General features: G+C 54.1%; 1 protein-coding gene across 10 annotated transcripts in view; it reads left to right on the top strand.

Moving 5' to 3' along the window:
- The window catches only part of LOC132509196 (POU domain, class 2, transcription factor 2), a 110,691-nt gene that overhangs the window by 3,822 nt on the left and 91,843 nt on the right, over window positions 1–15,026 (top strand). For 9 of the 10 annotated variants that reach the window (XM_060129858.1, XM_060129857.1, XM_060129856.1 and 6 more), the window contains one exon: window positions 2,557–2,697. In XM_060129858.1, coding sequence (XP_059985841.1) covers window positions 2,557–2,697 — 141 coding nt within the window. Of the gene's footprint in view, window positions 1–2,556; window positions 2,698–11,452; window positions 13,086–15,026 lie in introns of those variants that run through there. The other variant, XM_060129865.1, reaches the window with a different exon arrangement.

Below are 15,026 nucleotides of genomic sequence, written 5' to 3'. Positions count from 1 at the left end.
TCTCTGATATCCTAATGGTCCATTTTCAGATCTTCTCAATATTGTCTGCACTTTCAGGATCCACTCATAGTTGTGTTGCTGTACATTCAGTTATTAGTCTCCTTAATCTCTTACTATGGAACCCCCCCCCCCCCGCTACCCCATACCTTTTTCTTTTTTCCCCCCATGACATTGACCAGGCCACTTGTTTTGTACAATGTCCTGATTGTTTCTGGACATGCCTGATAATTTCCTGATGGTATCATTTAACTTATCCGTCTGTCCCCTGTAGTTTGGGAATCGGGTTTGGAGAGTTGGTTAAATTCAGGTTACGTGTTTTTGGCCGGAATGCTCCTTGGTTGATGCCGTGGTCTTCACATCAGGAGGCCTGGTTTTCCTGTTGTGAGTGAGCAAGTTCGATCACTTGGTTAAGGTGGTGTCTGCTGTATTTGTCCTTTGTACAGAGATATTTTTTCCCCTTGTGGTTAGTAAATCTATGAGATGACACTTTGGCACGTCGTGTTCACCAACAGCATCCCCAGTGGGTTTAGCAGCCATTGGTGATCTCTGCCTGAACCAGTTACTATATTGGTGTTCATGAAATGGTGGTTTTCTAATTCTTTCCTATGTCTATTAGCTGGCATTTTCTCAAGAGGAGTTTTACTTTTTTCTTTCCCTCCATTCCTCCCTCTCTTTACTTAGTGAGGGGTGTCACCATAGACTCATATATTCTTATTTATTTACTGTTATAATCAATTAGTTATTCTTCCTGATGTTCAAATTGGCTACATCCTGTGTCCTTTTGATGTGTCTCCATCATTCTTTGGGTGCTTCCTGCTTTGTAGGACTGCAAGATGGACTGCAAGATGTCCAGGATTCACTTGTATTTTCCCTTCCCCAGCCCTGGAATCAGCTGTTTCCAGAAGCCTGGTTTCTCTCAGAGGCAGCGGTATTTGGAGACCAAGATCTGGGTGCCGAGTATGCGCATTGTTTTTAGGCGCTTACAGTGAACAGAACTAGAAATTGCTTTTCGTAAAAGTTCATATTAGGGGCTTCCCTGGTGGCGCAGTGGTTGAGAGTCCGCCTGCCGATGCAGGGGACACGGGTTCGTGCCCCGGTCCGGGAGGATCCCACATGCCGCGGAGCGGCTGGGCCCGTGAGCCATGGCTGCTGAGCCTGCGCGTCCGTAGCCTGTGCTCCACAACGGGAGAGGCCACAACAGTGAGAGGCCCGCGTACCACACACACACAAAAAAGTTCACATTAGCATTTTCAATTCAAACATAACATTATAAGGATTTTTGTTTTTTTTTTGGCTGCGCTGCTTGCGGGGATGTTAGTTTCCTGACCAGGGATTGAACCTGCGCCCTCAGCAGTGAAACTGTGAGGTTGTAACCACTGTACCACCAGGGAATTCCCTACAAGGACTTTTTTTTAAATTAATTTATTTTTGGCTGCATTGGGTCTTTGTTGCTGCGCGTGGGCTTTCTCTAGTTGTGGCTAGCGGGGGCTATTCTTCGTTGTGGTACGCGGGCTTCTCGTTGCGGCGGCTTCTCTTTGTTGCAGAGCCTGTCTTTAGGGTGCGTGGGCTTCAGTAGTTGCGGCACACGGGCTCAGTAGTCCTACGAGGACCTTTTTGTCTTACACTGAAAATCTTGGTTCTTGGTAACATTAAGACATGGATTTATTTTGCTTTATTTTACAACAATAATGAAATAGCTTCAAATTTATAACGTCAGTACCACTGCTGTGTCTACTGAATGAAACATAAGATATTTTTGTGGTTCTAATTGTTTTCAGAGTATATCCTACTGAGAGTTTACAGTCAGAATGTTCCTCTTAGTTACTTAAGGTCCTTCTTTTTTTCTGCTTCTTGTTACTGATTTTATATATATTAGATTCATTTGTTTCTGTTTAATTTTATGGTTTGTTTCTTTTGTTTCTTGTTAAATTTTTGAGTATGTTGTAAAACAGTTACGTGATTCCAAAGTCAAAACTAAAGTATGTAAAAAAGGTGTTCTTAGAAGTATCATTTTCATTGGTATCTTTCTCCCTCTCAGTAGATAATCAATTTCATTCATTTCTAACATAGCCTTACAGTGTTTCATCTTGCAAAAATAGCAAATAATGTACATATTCTTGTTTCCCCTCCTTTTTTATACAAAACATAGCAAACTGTAGATATTTGTTTTTCACTTGCTTTAGTTCACTAAGCAGTCTATTGTGGAAATTACTCCGTGTACTTTTTGCCAGACATTTACATTGTCTTCAGGTTTATGTGGTTAGGAACTATAAACAGAGCTCCAGCTACTGGCATCCTGCCTGTTTCCTGGGGTGAGTAGGCAGGGTTTCTCTGGGGTCACACCTGAGAATGGGACTGCCAGGTGGTGGGGTGTGCTCGTCTGTCCTTCCAGATGATGCTAACTTGTACTTATTCGCCATCTTATGGCCCAGGAAGCAGAGGGGCTCACCCAGGGTCTGATAGCGTGGAGTCCAGCCTTGAGCGCTTCCTTGGGCACCCACCTTGGTGCTCCACCCATCATCTGGTCTTCAACCTACACCATCTTTCTCTCCTCAGGTTCTCCCCCAACTAAACGGCAGCGGCGGAGTCGGGGCCGTCCCAGTGGTGGCGCCAGACGGCGGCAGAGAGGAGGTCCAGCCACCCCCCAGCAGCAGCAGGAGCCAGCCGGACCTACCTCAGAAGGCAAAGTGACCTGTGGTAGGTGTCTGTGCGTGCCTTGGGAGTGCATGTGCAGTGCCCGTTGCAGCCAGTAGAGCTGAAGGGTGGGAGAATGGGCCCTCATCTGGGGTGTGACACCCAGTGGGTGGGCAGCAGCTCCATGCATCTGTACAGCACAGTGGAATCCCTGTCTTTTCTGTTGCCTACTCGCTTGTCTACATCCTGCCCATAGTTGAAGGATTGTGTTGTGTGCTGCCTCCTCCAGGAAGCCTTTCCTGACAGTCCCCTGCCCTCAATGTCATTTTTTGTTGGAGGAGCCAGGCAGGGGCTGAGCAGCTGGGCCTGGCAGGCCTCAGAGCAGATGGGAGTTAGATTTTATTCTATGAGTCAAGGGCTTTCCAAGGGTTTTTAGCAGGGGAGTGAAGTGATCTGATACCAGTTTTTAAAGGAACTCCGATTTCATCTGGAAAATCAGTTAATAAATGAGTTACAATTTGCAAAGTGCTTAGAACAGTGCTGGACATGTAGCACATGCTCTGTAGGTGCACATGAAATAAATCCAACAAAGTGGAAGCAGGGAAACGAGTGGAGGGGCTTCACAGTCCAACAGGGGTGAGGCAGAGGTCTGGCCTGGGGTAGTGGCGTTGGAGAGGGTGAGAAGGAGGTGGACTTAAGGAAATAAACATTTTGGATATAGGGTTGACTGTACCTGCAGACAGGTGGGTTGGATGGGTTAGGGGACTCTGCTATGCAGACTCATGCAGACCTTGCCCTTAAGAAATTTCTCACTGGTCCTGAGGGGAGGACACAGGCACGGGTAGGGCGCACACTCTCTCACACACTCCCACACGCCCCTCTGGTACCCCCTTCTCTGAGTTGGGCAAGGCTCTGGTCACAGAGGGTATCAGCTGGTGAGAGGCTCAGGCTGGGTGGGTGGGGGTGGAATTACAGGAGGGAAGGTTGAGGGGCAGGTGGCAGCAGCTCTGCATCCCCCAGGAGACCTTGGCCTCAGGGCGCTTCCTCCTGCCATCTGCAGAGCCTCCAGCCCCCAGAGTGCATGAGCCTGCCTCCTCCCGGTGCCCATTGCGGTCCCCCAGACCCTGGTGGTCCTAGCCGCTCCCTAGATGAGGCTGTAGACACCTGTGCTGGCTGCTTTCAGGAGGAACAGGCCAGTGGAGCCAGCCTGAGTCCTCAGACAGCCCGCACTTGAGGGGGTGGCTGTTTGGTCGTGACTCTCCCCAGAGTCAGGAGTTAATTACCAGAGCCACCCGCTGGCTGGGTGGCCTAGAGAGTCACTGCCTCCCTAGGGAGCAGGCCAGGCTGAGGCCGTGAGGGGTCTTGCTGCTGGAGGCCTCCGTCTCTTCTCTGAGGGTGGGGAGGTTGTGACCCTGGGTGTGGCTGTCTCTTGCTGTGGGGCGTGGCTGCGCAGGTCTGACTGCTGACTCACCAGGCAGGGTGGGGCTGGAGTGAGGCTTTCCCCAGTAGGGCCCTGAAAATGGAGATGGCCTAGTCCCAGGGGTGGAAGGAGGTCCCTCCAGACCTGAGTGAGGAACGGGTCTGCCATTCTTGCCTCCTCCTCACCTGTGATAGCTGTGGGGGTTGAGCCACTATCCACTGAGGGATAGAACCAGACTGAACTCCGGAGGCCCCAAGAGTGTGAGGAAGGGGCCATGGGGGATCCTGGGCTCAGACACAGGACCTCTGAGTCTCCACATCCCTCTCAGGGCCGTCCACTGCGCCCTGCGCTGAGCGTGCTCCTCACCTGACCTTGAATTCTCAAGACGGCCCTTGAGGTAGGGATGCCGTCCCCCATTGTGCGGAGGGGCAGGGCTGGGCCGAAGCTCGGGTTTGCTCATTTGGTTGTTCCACGTGTGTTTATAGAGCATTGACTACCTGCTTACATCCCACAGAAGGGACTGGAGGCCCCTGCCCTCATGGAGCTTGTGTTCTGGTGGGAGGAGAAGGCTAAGGGAAGGAAGAGAAACTTCAGATGTCAGCTGTGAAGAGAAACAAGCCAGGGGGAGGGGGTAGAGAATGATGGAAAATGCAGTTCTAGGTGGATTTTCAAGGTAGGGTGGTCTAGGAAGGCCTCTCAGAAGACAGGAGGAGAGGTAGGAGTGTGTGGACGGCTGAGGCAGGGTGTTTCAGATTGAAGGGACAGCAGGAGCAGAGGCCTGTGTGGGGACATGGCAGTGGTGGTGCTGGGACCGAGAGGAAGCTGGCCGGGCTGGAGCAGAGGGAGTGCGGGGAGGCTGCCAGGAGGTGAGGGCAGGAGAGGTGACCAGGGGCCCATCCTGCAGAGCCTGGGAGCCACGGGCCAGGCTTTGCGTTTGTTTAAATGATGGAAAGCAGTGGGAGGACTTGAATGACAGGCTGCGCTTTGCTTTTTTTTCCTTCAGTGTTTCCTATGGAGAAGAAATAGAAGCAGACAGATTAGCATAACGAATCCTGGCTCCCCGGCCCCCAACCTCAGCAGTTGTCAGGTCATGGCTCATCTTGTTTCATTAGCCACGTTGTTTTGGAGTCAGTTCCAGGTGTCCTTTTATTTCACTGGTAGATTTTTCACTGTGTATTTCTAGAAGATAAGAATTGGGGAGTTCCCTGACGGTCCAGTGGTTAGGACTTGGACTTGGCGCTTTCACTGCTGTGGCCTGGGTTCAGTCCCTGGTCGGGAAACTAAGATCCTGCAACCTGTGCAGCCAAAAAAAAAAAAACAAAGAGTAAGAATTCTTAAAAAAAAAATCACACCAAAAAAATAACAATAACTTCTTACTCTCATGTGTTTGCTCAGTGTTTTAATTTCTAATTCTTATAAATATTGGTTCTCTTAAGTCTCTTCTATTTATAGGATTCCTCCATCACCTCTGATTTCTCCCCCACCACCCTTATATCTGTTGAAAGTAGTTGTCCCGTAGTGTTTCCCGAAGACTGGCTTTTGCAGATTGCTCTGTGGTAGGACTGACTGAACATGCTCCCCTGTCGTAGTTCCTGAAAGTTGTCCCGTAGTGTTTCCCGAAGACTGGCTTCTGCAGACTGCTCTGTGGCAGGACTGACTGAACATGCTCCCCTGTCGTAGTTCCTGAAAGTTGGTAGTTGGGCCTGGAGAGCCTTGATCAGATTCTGGTTTGATGGTTTTGTTTTTTTATTATTTTGGCCACGCTGTGCGGCTTGCAGGATCTTAGTTTCCTGACCAGGGATTGAACCCCCGCCCTTGGCAATGAAAGTGCTGCATCCTAACCCCTGGACCGCCAGGAAATGCCCTTTTTCTAAAAAAAAAAAATAATTTTAATTAATTAATTAATTAATTTTGGGGGCTGCATTGGGTCTTCGTTGCTGCGCGTGGGCTTCTCGTTGCGGTGGCTTCTCTTGTTGCAGAGCATGGGTGCTAGGTGCACGGGCTTCAGTAGCTGTGGCACGCGGGCTCAGTAGTTGTAGCTCGAGGGCTCTAGAGCGCAGGCTCAGTAGTTGTGGTGCACAGGCTTAGTTGCTCCGTGGCATGTGGGATCTTCCCGGACCAGGGATCGAACCTGTGTCCCCTGCACTGGCAGGTGGATTCTTAACCACTGTGCCACCAGGGAAGCCCCCCTTCTGTTTTTTTTCAAGCTCACCTCCTAGGTGGTATTGTGCTCTTCCTTTAGGAAGCAGGCAGAGGCTGCTTGTCTCTTAACTGCCCTTGGTGGCAGCACCTGCTCACTGCCTCCATCCATTAGTTCAGGAAAGGTTGAAGAACTTCACAGTGACACCGTGACTCTGGCTGTGCCTTGGGGAAAAGACTGGAGCAGGAGAGGGAGCCGGCTTTTGTCCAGAGGAGGTGCTGGTATTGGTGTGGCATTGGAGGGTGGAGTCTGTCCCTTAGAGCTTACTGGCTGATTCTCTCTCCTGGGCACAGGTCCTCTGTGTCCCCAGCCTTTCCCGGAGGGAAGACCTGAGTGAGAGTCATCCCTGGCCTCCGGCACAGGGTCTGGCACAGAACGCTGCTCACCTGCTCGCCTGGGCCTGTCCCTCATACCTTTCCTGATCTCCCACTGGAAAGCCCCTCCCATTTCCCTCTGCGGCCCATTCTGTCCCAGAAGAGAGACTGATGAGGTGTCGGGTAGAGGAACAAGAGAGTGTTGGGGGGCTTCCCTGGTGGCGCAGTGGTTAAGAATCCGCCCTGGTCCAGGAAGATTCCACATGCTTCGAGTAACTAAGCCTGGGCACCACAACTACTGAGGCTGTGCTCTGGAGCCCACGAGCCACAGCTGCTGAGCCCACATGCCACAACTACTGAAGCCCGCACGTGCCTAGAGCCTGTGCTCTGCAACAAGAGAAGCCACCGCAATGAGAAGCCCGCGCACCACAATGAAGAGTAGCCCCCGCTCTCCACAACTAGAGAAAGCCCGTGTGCAGCAACGAGGACCTAATGCAGCCAAAAATAAATAAATAGATTTATTATTTTTTTTTAAAAAGTGTGGGGGCCCACCTGAGTGCAGGAAGCGGGAGCAGCTCTCCTCTGGAGGAAGACAGGGCCCCACCCTCCGTCCTGGGGGCAGGGAGCATCTCCCTACCATTGGCGAGGGACTGTTGACAAATGCTGTTGACCAAGCATTTGGTGTGTTCCTGGCCGGAGGAAACTATTCAGCCACCTTCAGCCTTCCCTGAGTGCTGCCCTGGCTCCTTTTCTGACCGCCCTGCTGCTTCTGCAGAGCAGCTGGAGTTGTCTTGGTATCCTGAGGCCACTTCCTTCCTGCTGCATCCAGCCTTGTAATCCTCACAGTGGCCCCATGAGAATGCGTACTGGGGTGAGGTTGTCTTATGGAGGAGGCCACCGGGGTGCAGAGAGGTGTGGTCAGCTCAGGAGGCCCCAGACTCCCTGCCCCAGCCTGCCAGGGCGTGGTCAGCCCTGCGCCTCCAGTTGTCCCCTTGTACCCTTTTCTACCATGCTGGCCCCCAGCCTGTGAATGCCCCAAGTTCATTTTTTGCCTCTGGACTTTAACACACACCGATCTCTTCTGGGAAAGTCGCTCTTCTCTTTTCACTGCTTTCCTGCTCGACTTACTTGTCCTCTTTCACATTTTACTTCCAGTGTCATTTCCTGGAGAGGTCCTCTCTGATTGTTTCGATCTAAATCGTTCTCTATAATTTCCTCTCCTGACCCTTGGAATGTCTTTTAATTATGGACTTCTGTGTATGTTTGTATGAGAGGCAGCAAACAGGATAGGGATAGTTAAAAGAGCTTGGGCTCTGGAGCCAGGCATCTCGGTTGGAACTCCAGCTCTGCCATTTCCTGCCTGTGTGGCCTTGGGCAGGTGACTCACCCTCTGTGCCTTAGTTTCCTCATCTACAAAAAGGGGACAATAGCACTGCCTCATAAGGTTGCAGGCATGATCAAAAAGGTCAATAGGGCTTCCCTGGTGGCGCAGTGGTTGAGAGTCCGCCTGCCGATGCAGGGGACACAGGTTTGTGCCCAGGTCCGGGAAGATCCCACATGCCGTGGAGCAGCTGGGCCCATGAGCCATGGCTGCTGAGCCTGCGCGTCCGGAGCCTGTGCTCCGCAACGGGAGAGGCCACAACAGTGAGAGGCCCGTGTACCGCAAAAAAAAAAAAAAAAAAGGCCAATAGATGTGAAATGTGTGACGGTAGTGCAGTAAGTACTATATAAGTGTCACCTACGGTTAAATTATTTTGGCGAGGAATAAAGAGAGAGTGTGCGTGATGCCCATGATTCAGGGCCGGGGTGGAGTGGTGGCTCAGATAATACACATCTCTCCTTTTCTCCAGTGGAGTTTCCCTGTCCTCCCCTTCTGTGTACTGTCCTCTTGTGTTTCAGACCAGAGGTTGGGCCATGTCTTCACCTGTATTTGGGATAATGAAAGTGCTGTGAGGACTCAGGGGTTAAGACAGGGAAAGCACCTGGGTAGGGTCTGGCCTATACAAAGTGCTCCTTGACTGGGGCTTACATGTCTTCCAGTCCCACCTGTGGCTCGTGTCTCCCCACCATCCCTGGCACTTAGTAAATGTCTGTTGAATGGAAGGATGAATGGGACACATGAGGGTCCCCCCTCATCCTGTCCTCCTTCCACCCCCACCATGCCCGGTGGGCTCTGGGTGAATAGACAGTTTCCACCGCAGGTCTAGTAGCAGTCTGTGCTGAGGATAAAGGCCATCTGGGAGGGGATTCACCTGGGCGGGCCACAGGTCCCGTGAGCCGGGCCTTGGTGGGTGATGGGCATTCTGGTCAGAAGAGGTGGACAGGTCATTTTGTGAGTAAGGCTTGTACTGGGACCACTTCCCTTGTGACTGGAGGGCAGGGTATGGGAGGATGTAGCTGGGATTGAAGGAGGAGGGGAGGGGAGGAGGTTGGCTCAGGGGCCCAGGTGAGAGAGGGCGAGGCCTAGGCAGGGGCTGTGGTGGTAGAGAGGTGAGTGTTGAAATTACAGTTCCTGTTTTGGGGTGCCTTCGGCATCTAGGCCCTGGGTCACATGCTTCATGAGTTGCCTAATGTAATCCTCATGACCCCATCGTGCAGCAGGGACCTCTTGTTTGTTTGTTTTTCAGATGGGGAAACTGAGGCTCAGAGAGGTGAGGTCACATGCCCAAGGCCCCACAGCTAGACAGTGGCGGAGCCAGGACTCGCCTCAAGGTCTGTCGTTCTCCGCCACCAGGCTCTGTGCCTCTGCCACTGAGCAGCCCGTGTGGCCTTGGACAGGTGCTGCTCCTCCAGCCCCCTGCCTCCCAGCCCACGCTACGGAGGCGTGGTTAGACACTCGGGAGTCCAGGATGTGGGCCCAGAGGTCTTATCTGATACTTAGCATGGAGGGAGCCAGGTCTGAGTGTTGTGGGAAGTCCTGGGGGCTAAGGCCAGGTAGGTTTTCCTGGGCCTCAAGCAGAGAGGGTGAGCTTCCCCTCAAGGCAGAAAAAGGAAGCATTTGGGGTTTGGGGTGGGAGGAGGAAGTGGGTGGTGCTGAGAAGTCGCCTAGGGAAGCAGGGACTTGCCTTCTACTTTCTGCTCTGTGGTGACACAGTCTTTGAAAGGTGAAAGGAGTCAGGGGTATGACACTTCCCCTCCCAGAGCTTCAGTTACCTCATCTGTCAAATGGGTTCATTGTGGCCCCTGCCCCACAGGGCTGATCAGGCTGAATCTCCAAGGGCAAAGCGTTTGGCACATCAGAGCTGCTGGTGGCTGCCATTTTTTAGCACCCATTGGTGGACCGTCATCTGAACAGGCTTTCCAGTAGGGGTTGTCCCCAGGTTTAGGCAGGAACCTGGGCTCAGAGAGGTGGTGACTTGTCCCAGGTCACATAGCTAGCGCCTGAAGGCTCCTGGATTAGAATCAGCTCCACTGACCTGAGGCTGCTCTGTGGGGTGTGGGAGAGTCAGTGCCCTCTGTCATGCCTTGCTACTCCCTGGCCGTGCGACCTTGGGCAAATCATTTCTCTTTGCCTCCATTTCCTCATCTGTAAGTTGGGGTGACAATAGGGCCTGCCTCACAGGGTCGTTTGTGAATTAAATGAGTTCTTGTGATTCTGCTGCTTGTCATTTCCAGCTTATAGCAGATCCTCAGGATAGCCTGTGTTGTGAGTGCAGAGGAAGTTCTGTTAGTAGCCCGATTCACAGGTGGGAATTCAGTAATCCCACAGGGAGGTGATATGCCTGATATCACATTTACAGGGATAGCCTTGGAAGTTCCGTGTCCTATCCCCTGCACAGAACTGCCACCACATTTGGGTGGATGTAGGCAGGGTTATAAGTGACAAACACAACTCAGACTGGCTTAAGCAAAAAGGAACTTGGTTATTGCTGAAGATCCAGGTGCTCCACGCACACGTGATGAACCTCAGGAGTCTTTTCCTCTCTGTCCTTGGCCTTGTGTAGGTTTCATTCTCTCCCCTTCTGGTGGCAAAACGGCCCCCAGCAGCTATGGGCTTAACAGCCCACCTTCTTGGCAGCCTCTGTGGAAAGAGAGCTCCTGCTTGCAGTAGAGCCAGCCCAGTTCCAGCCTTGAGTCTCCTGGGCCTGGTGCTTGCTTGGTGGTTGTGGGGCTGAGGATATGACTGGCCCCACATGAATGTCCCTGTTCGAGGACGCAAGAGGGGTAAAGCTGCTTACCTAAAAGCAAGTCCATTCATTCGTGCGTTGGTTCTTTCACAAATGTGTATTGAGTACCTACTGTATGTCACGGGGCTACACTAATGAACAAGACAGACAAAAATCCCTTCCTTCAGGGAGCTCACATTGCGGGGGAGACAGGTGATAAGCATGACGGTAAGGGAGAGCTTAGGGTAGGTTAGAAGGTGATAAGTGCCTTGGGAAGAAATGGAGCAAGGAAAGGGGAACTGGGAATCCCGGGGCCGGGTGGTGGTGGTAAACAGGGTGGTCGAGGTAGGCTCACTGGGGAGGTGGCCTCTGAGCAAAGGCCTGTAGGAAGTGAGGGAGTAAGTCCCGTGGGCGCTGGGGAGAGAACACCCCGGGCTGAAGGAGAGGCAGGGCCGGGCGGAACCTGCCTGCTGGTGGGGGGGGTGGGGCAGCGAGGAGGTGGTGAGGCTGGAGTGGGGCACATGAGGGGAAGAGCAAGGCCACCAGGTCAGGAGGTAACAGGTCAGACCACAAGAGAGAAGCCAAGTGAGGATGTCATCCATACTTGGGTGTGGTTACCAGAAGGGGGAAGGTTGTGGGGCTGGTGCAGTGCAGCCCACAGTGAGGGGCAGCAGGAGGAGGCTGGAGGGAGCGAGGGAGGGTGGCGGTTCCCCTCTTCCCCCTGGCCCCGCTGCGCCGTGTGTCGGCCCCTCCCTGACCAGTCCCTCCTTCTCCGCAGACATCCGGCTCAGGGTGCGAGCAGAGTACTGCGAGCATGGGCCGGCCTTGGAGCAGGGCGTGGCATCCCGGAGGCCCCAGGCCCTGGCACGGCAGCTGGACGTGTTTGGGCAGGCCACGGCGGTGCTGCGCTCTCGGGACCTGGGCTCTGTGGTCTGTGACATCAAGTTCTCAGAGCTCTCCTATCTGGACGCCTTCTGGGGTGACTACCTGAGTGGTGCCCTGCTGCAGGCCCTGCGGGGCGTGTTCCTGACTGAGGCTCTGCGTGAAGCCGTGGGCCGGGAGGCTGTCCGCCTGCTGGTCAGTGTGGACGAGGCTGATTACGAGGCTGGCCGGCGCCGCCTGCTGCTGATGGAGGAGGAGGGGGGAAGGCCCGCCTGAGGCCTCCTGATCCTGGATCTGGCAGGACTGACCCCACCTCCTAGCCTCTGGGCCACCTTCTCCCCTGGAGGATGTCGACCATCTCTACTCCTAGAGGACTGTCACTCTACTAGCTCTGAGGACTGTGACAGCCAGGCCCCTTGATAGACCCTCCCACAGGATGTGGGCTTTGAGGCCTAAACCACTTCCAGCTGAGTTTCCTTTCCAACCGCCCCCCACCCCGCGCCCCTTACCACCACCCCCCCCCACCCCGCCCATTAGGTGCGTTCCCTCAGCTTCAGGAGGCCAGGGGCTCAGGCCTGCAGATCCGAAAGGAAGGGAGGCATAGCCACACACCAAAGGCCCCTTGCACATCGTATTCCTGACCCTGGGCTGTGTGCGTGCACACACGCTGCCCCCTCTGAAATCTCTCCTGGGCTCCTGCCCTGGCCTGTTCCACTTACTGCTTTGGCCTAAGGGCTTCTCTCTCAGGATCTCTGATTATACCGCCCCCCAACCCTGAGCTTCAGCCACACCAGTGAGCACTGGAGCTGGGGTGCATCTGGGGCCTGCTCACCTTGCCCGCACATCTCTACAGCCAGCCGGGCTCTGCCCAGCTTCCACACACAGACCTGGCTCTCCCCCTTCTCCTGCTCCCCGAAGCTGGACACAGATTTGCACATGGATCTGCACCGAGTGTCACACATGTGTTGCAGCGGCATCAGACCAACTGTGCTGTTTCCCAGGAGGCCAGGACCAGGAACCAACTTCTTTCTCAGAAAGGGAAGGCAAAGGCTTGGGGCTGATGGGAAAGGCCTTTTACGAGTGACACCAATAAAACTGCCCTGGAGAGGGCATAGGTGGGCATCACGGCTGTACTCTTTCCTTTATGGGCTGGAGGAAGGAGCTGATTAGAGCCTGGGCCCAGTACCAATCCCGGAGTTCCTCGCCTGGTATCTGGCTGGAGGATGTGCAGGATGCTGGACCATCATGTGCCGGCTGCTGCCACGGTCTTGCCCTCCTTTTGGCTTCAGTTTCCTCATCTGTTGAAGGAGGACATACTGCCTTGGAGTCATAGACTCTCTCAACCTCATTCACACATGCTTCGCTCCTGTATGTCCTTGGGAGTGCTGGTATTTTTTAACTAGTTCGGTGAGGTGGGCTAACTGTCTATCTCCAAGGCCGACAGAGCCCAAGGGTTTGGAAACCAAATGGGTCGGCAGCCAGTGCTCTCTGCCTAGAGCCCCTCTCCAGGTGGCTCTTCACCCCTCACAGCTTCTGGACAGTTACTAACCTTAAATCTGGATCTCTGTTGTTTCTCCTCCTGAGGCCAAACACTACTTCCTGCTGCCCCGTGGCTGCAGCTGAGGTTGTGGCCTCTTGCTGTTTCCCTACTCCTTGTTTTAAGAGTGTAGGAACTCAAGTTCCGTACACAATACTGGGAGCTTTCCTTCCTGGGCGAGAAGGGGACCTGGGCTGGGAGTTGGGGAGGGGGAGGGCAGGGATTCCCAACTGCCGGCTTTTCTTGGGGGAAAGGATGCAGCTATCCACGCCTGGGAACCTGTCCTGGACCCCTGACCTGTGTTGATATACAGGGATACAGCGGCAAGTCTAGGAGTTGAATCCTGTCCAGGAGTCAAGACCTGATCCATCTAGTTGCTGTGTGATCCCAGACTGTCTCCATTTACCTTCTCTGGGAGGGAGGTAATGTCTGCTGGGCATCTAGATAAGATCTGTTTAATACTTAGCCAGCTGTGTGAAGTAGGGATTTTGGAAGTGACTTGCCTCAGGAGTAGAGAAGCACTGAGATGGAAAACAGCTCTCCACTGGGGGATGCCGTCAGGTTGGGAAGGCAGGTGGGGGCTTCCAGGTGCTTTCTCCTTCCCTCAACTAGGGGAGTCTCCTTGGCTGGTGTGGGACACAGGCTTTCTTTTCACGACCTGTCAACATTTGGGGTCTTCCTCTACCTGGGGCTTCCCGTGCTTGGGGGGTGGGGGCTGCTGCTTGACCTACCCTGAGCTAAACTTCAGCGTCCGCCTCTCCCTCAGGCCCTGGGGCGTCTCCCCACCAACCTCCAGGTTGCCAGCGTTGGGCCCAGCCTCTTCAGCGGACAAGATTCAGGCCCTGGCCCTTACCCACCTCCACTCCCATCACCAGTTCAGTTCCTTGCTGAAGCCCCCGCCCCCTGCTTCAGCCCCGCCCTATTCCTGAGGCCCTCACTCCTACAAGCCCCGCCCCATGCCTTAGGCCCCGCCCGCTCCACCCTTTTCAGCCGGGGTCGGGGGTGGGGAGCGGGGTGTGCGTCTTTCGTGGCAAATGCATGCCGGAAGTAAGGGAGCCTAGCCTTGAGGCCGCGGGAGCCGGAGGCCGCGGGAGCCTGCGCAGGCGCAGTGTGTGCCAAGAGTCCGCGGTGGCAGGAACCTCGAGGCAGTGTCTTGCGCTTCCAGAACCTGCCTGCGCGCATGCGCTAGGGAGCTCGCCTGGGCGCGCTAGGGAGCTCGCCTGGGCTTGCCAGAGCCCGTGTTGGGTGTTTGACAGAGTCCTGAGGAGGCTTATTAAGTGGGTCAGACCCAGGCTAAGAGGACAACCCAGGGAGGTCAGAGAGCTTCAGAAGTCGAGAAAGATTCTATGGGGCAGGACATGGACAGGCTGCAGCCAAGGGAAATAGGGGCTTGTGGGAGCTCAGAGGAAGGCGGGCCATGGTTTCACAGAGGAGAGGAACCTGGAGCTGGCTCTTGAAGGATGAGTAGGAGTTCAGCAGAATGACAGAGAGGGGCCATTCCAGGCAGAGAACATTCCTCGAGGAGGCCTTAGGGAACATTCCTGAATGGGATGTAGAGAGACAGATGGACTGAGTCAAAGGTAAGTGGCAATGCAGAGTCAGCCACGCCCTCGTTCGGTCAGCAATCATCTCCTGCCACATTGCTAGCAGACACACAGGGGCCCTGACAATGACAACGTCAGGTGGTAGGTGAGGCATGCCCAGTGTACCTGCACAGCAGCACATGTTCCGAGAGGGCTCCTGGTTGCCCAGCCCTGGGCTGGCTGGCCTCTGCTGGGGATCCTGAGAGGACTCTAGCCTGGGTGCTGGCTCTGGACAGCTCCTGTTCTGGTGGGTGAGCCAGACTGGGACACTGGGGGTCACAGCCCAGAGTGGTCAGTGACTGAACAAGCAGCAGAGGCTGGGGGTGCTCAGATGACCCTGGATGGAGGGA

Source organism: Lagenorhynchus albirostris, chromosome 19, assembly GCF_949774975.1.
Source record: "Lagenorhynchus albirostris chromosome 19, mLagAlb1.1, whole genome shotgun sequence".
Lineage (NCBI taxonomy): Eukaryota > Metazoa > Chordata > Mammalia > Artiodactyla > Delphinidae > Lagenorhynchus > Lagenorhynchus albirostris.
The sequence above is the reverse complement of the archived record's forward strand: the minus strand, read 5'-3'. Positions and strand labels throughout refer to the sequence as shown.